The 2,888-nt window shown below is 54.5% G+C and overlaps 1 protein-coding gene across 1 annotated transcript; it reads left to right on the top strand.

Moving 5' to 3' along the window:
* The first annotated feature begins 1,256 nt into the window (after window positions 1–1,256).
* On the top strand, window positions 1,257–1,970 carry LOC112451871. Its single transcript, XM_025011776.1, has one exon. It carries the CDS (start codon window positions 1,257–1,259, stop codon window positions 1,968–1,970), a length of 714 nt encoding a protein of 237 aa, XP_024867544.1.
* The last annotated feature ends 918 nt before the right edge of the window (window positions 1,971–2,888 follow it).

Genomic DNA, 2,888 nt, shown 5'->3' with positions numbered 1-2,888 from the left:
TCTCGGAAAGTAAGCGTTGGACACAATTTTGCAAGAGGAAAAGTTTTCTTAGAATTGTGTCAAAAATCTGTAGTTTGAAGGATAAAAGGTTGTTTCGAATCACCCTGTATATAAAAAACAAAATTTCCGTACTTACATATGACATCTGTTCGGAATTCATTGTTCTGACTCACGACCGGCCAATGACATGGAGCCGACCAATCAGAGGTCGACCCGACCGGCTACGCTCGACGGGTCGAGATATTGATCATCGCGGAAGATCGCACGCGCATCTGGTCTCTCGCGCGATCGTTTCCGGAACGTGGTGTTCGATTCCCTGTGCAAGACGGACGTACTTCGGTATCTAGCTTGCGGAGAGACTTGCGACCAAGTTCAGAAACAGTGAAATTGCGGTGACATTCATTTGGTGCGTCTCGGGAACAACTCCCTTTCGAACTATGGATGATTGGCTCAAGACTTCGGGCATTGAGATACAGATTGCGGCCCCGCCCGACTCACGGCCGTGCGCCGGCAGGTTAGTTTCGCGCTCGCGTGACCGGCACTACGAATTGTGCGTCCCGCCCGGGAGTGCTCGCCGCCTGTTCTCACCAGGCACCAGACAAAATGCGCCGAGTCAAAACATTTTTTGGTCTTTTGAGCCGGATCTGGCGGGAGCAGTGCGGCTTTCGGAATCGAACGGCCGTCGGCCTCATCGAACATTCTCGCCGTTATCTCGCGGCGCGCGGCGTGACTCTCTCTCTCTCTCTCTCTCTCTCTCTCTCTCTCTCTCTCTCTCTCGCGGTTCGGTATCGTTCGCCCGACCGGATAATCTCGGGCATAGTCCCGGGAGATCGTGCGGTGGTCTCAATCTCCTTATCGCCCCTCAAACGGCGACAGCGTGCTCGACACGCGCAAGATGCGCGATCGTGCGAAACCGCGCTCGCGAGTGCAACCCCCTCCGCCTCGTGATATCCACCGTCGCGACACGTGCTCGGACGCTCAGACGTTCTTGATATTTCGGGCGGCCTGCCCCTCTCGTTGTTACACTTGACTCGGAAGGCCTCGCGCGTCTCGGCTCGTGGATCACGGTCAATTCGCGCGCTCTCGCTCCGCCCTCCGCGCGCTTGCTCACTCGCCGCTCACGACGATCGGCTCTCTCGAAAGTGACCTCCCGGCCTTGGCCACGCGCGTGGCCTTAATCGACGGTACCGCATCTCCGACTAGCCGATTGGCTACATTGGGAGTACTCTCACGCGGCATCTTCTCTGACACGAACCATGCCCGTCGCGGCTAAGATCTCGTTACAAATAAACCATTTCACATATATCAAGTCGGTGGCGCTCGAGGCCAAGGAGTCGGGGTTTTTCTCGCTCCCCCTCGCCTCATTGAAAGTGAAGCTATCTCTGATCGACAATTACTGGGAGAAATTCGATCAGGAACACGAGCGACTCTCGGATCTGAAGGTGGACTCATTGCTCGAGCTCGACTATTTCCGGGACGGTGTATATGACCAATATTACGCCGAGGTTAAGGCTACACTCGCCTATCTCATTGAGGAGAAGGATCGATCGAGCTCCTTTTTGGGATCCAAATTAACTAATCTCTCTCTCCCCGGACCATCAACGGCACGCAGCCATCTCCCGGAAATCTCTCTTCCACAATTCGACGGAGACTTCTCGGCGTGGAGACCCTTCCACGATCTCTTCTCATCTTTGGTCGGCAGAGTCCATGACATATCTAATGTCGAGAAAATGCACTATCTCCGGACCAGCCTCACTGGGGAGGCTGCTCAGCTCATCTCTAATCTGCCCGTCGCGGAGGACTCATTCGCAGCAGCCTGGGACTTGCTCGTCGAGCGATTCGAGAATAAGCGGCTCTTGATCTCATCGCAGGTAGAGCGGCTGTTCGCCATCAAAGCCATGGCTGCTCGATCGGCACGTGAACTTAACGCTGTTCTTAACACCACCACGGAGGCCCTCAATGCCCTGTAGACACTGGGCGCGCCGGTTCGACACTGGGATCATCTCCTGGTACACCTCATCGTGCACCGGCTCGACCCACATACCCGAGAAGCTTGGGAGGTCAAGCTTGGCTCCTCTACGGAAATCCCTCGTATCGGGACCTCAAAACGTTCCTCACCGGCCGGGCTCGTGCTCTGGAGAGCATGGAACTGGGAACCTCTCCCACAACGCCTAAGGTTCGAATCCGGACGGCCCCGTCCCTCGCTCATGTTGCCACCTCACCACCCGCCGGGACTGAATCATCCGGATGCTCGCTGTGCGCTGGGACGCACTATATCGTCACATGTCCCAAGTTTCGAGACATGACGCCTCATGCTCAGCGGAATCTGGTCATCGATGAGAAGCCTTCACTGGCGCACAGTACAATTGCGCACGTTGCAATTGCACACAGTACTATTGGACACTTAAAGTCACGTACCGTACAATCGCGCACAGTTCGTTTGGACACATTTCATTGGCGCACAGTACAATTGAACACCGTTGCTTTTGGACACAACACATATTATTAATTTATTTAAATAAATAAATGTATGTTGCATTGGTTTTTGCGCACCGTACAATCGCGCACCGTACAATCGCGCACCGTTCAATCGCGCACCGTATGTACAATCGCGCACCGTTCAATCGCGCACCGTATATACAATTGCGCACCGTACAATTGCGTACCGTACAATCGCGCACCGTACAATCGCGCACCGTACAATCGCGCACCGTATGTACAATCGCGCACCGTACAGTTGCGCACCGTACAATCGCGCACTTTATGTTGTAAAGCGAGTTCCACGCTTTCAACCACAGGGGGGTGTGAGGGGGGCTCCAACTTAAGTTGAAAAGCGCGTCATGAACCCATGTGGCACCTCGTTTCGCGTGGACACACACACACACACA

The sequence above is a fragment of the Temnothorax curvispinosus genome, unplaced genomic scaffold (genome assembly GCF_003070985.1).
Source record: "Temnothorax curvispinosus isolate PA1 unplaced genomic scaffold, ASM307098v1 QBEX01002718.1, whole genome shotgun sequence".
NCBI lineage: Eukaryota > Metazoa > Arthropoda > Insecta > Hymenoptera > Formicidae > Temnothorax > Temnothorax curvispinosus.
This window is presented reverse-complemented; position numbering and strand designations above follow the sequence as displayed.

Coding starts and splice junctions, on each gene's coding strand:
- LOC112451871 (XM_025011776.1), top strand. CDS start 1,257: ATGCCCGTCGCGGCTAAGATCTCGTTACAAATAAACCATTTCACATAT.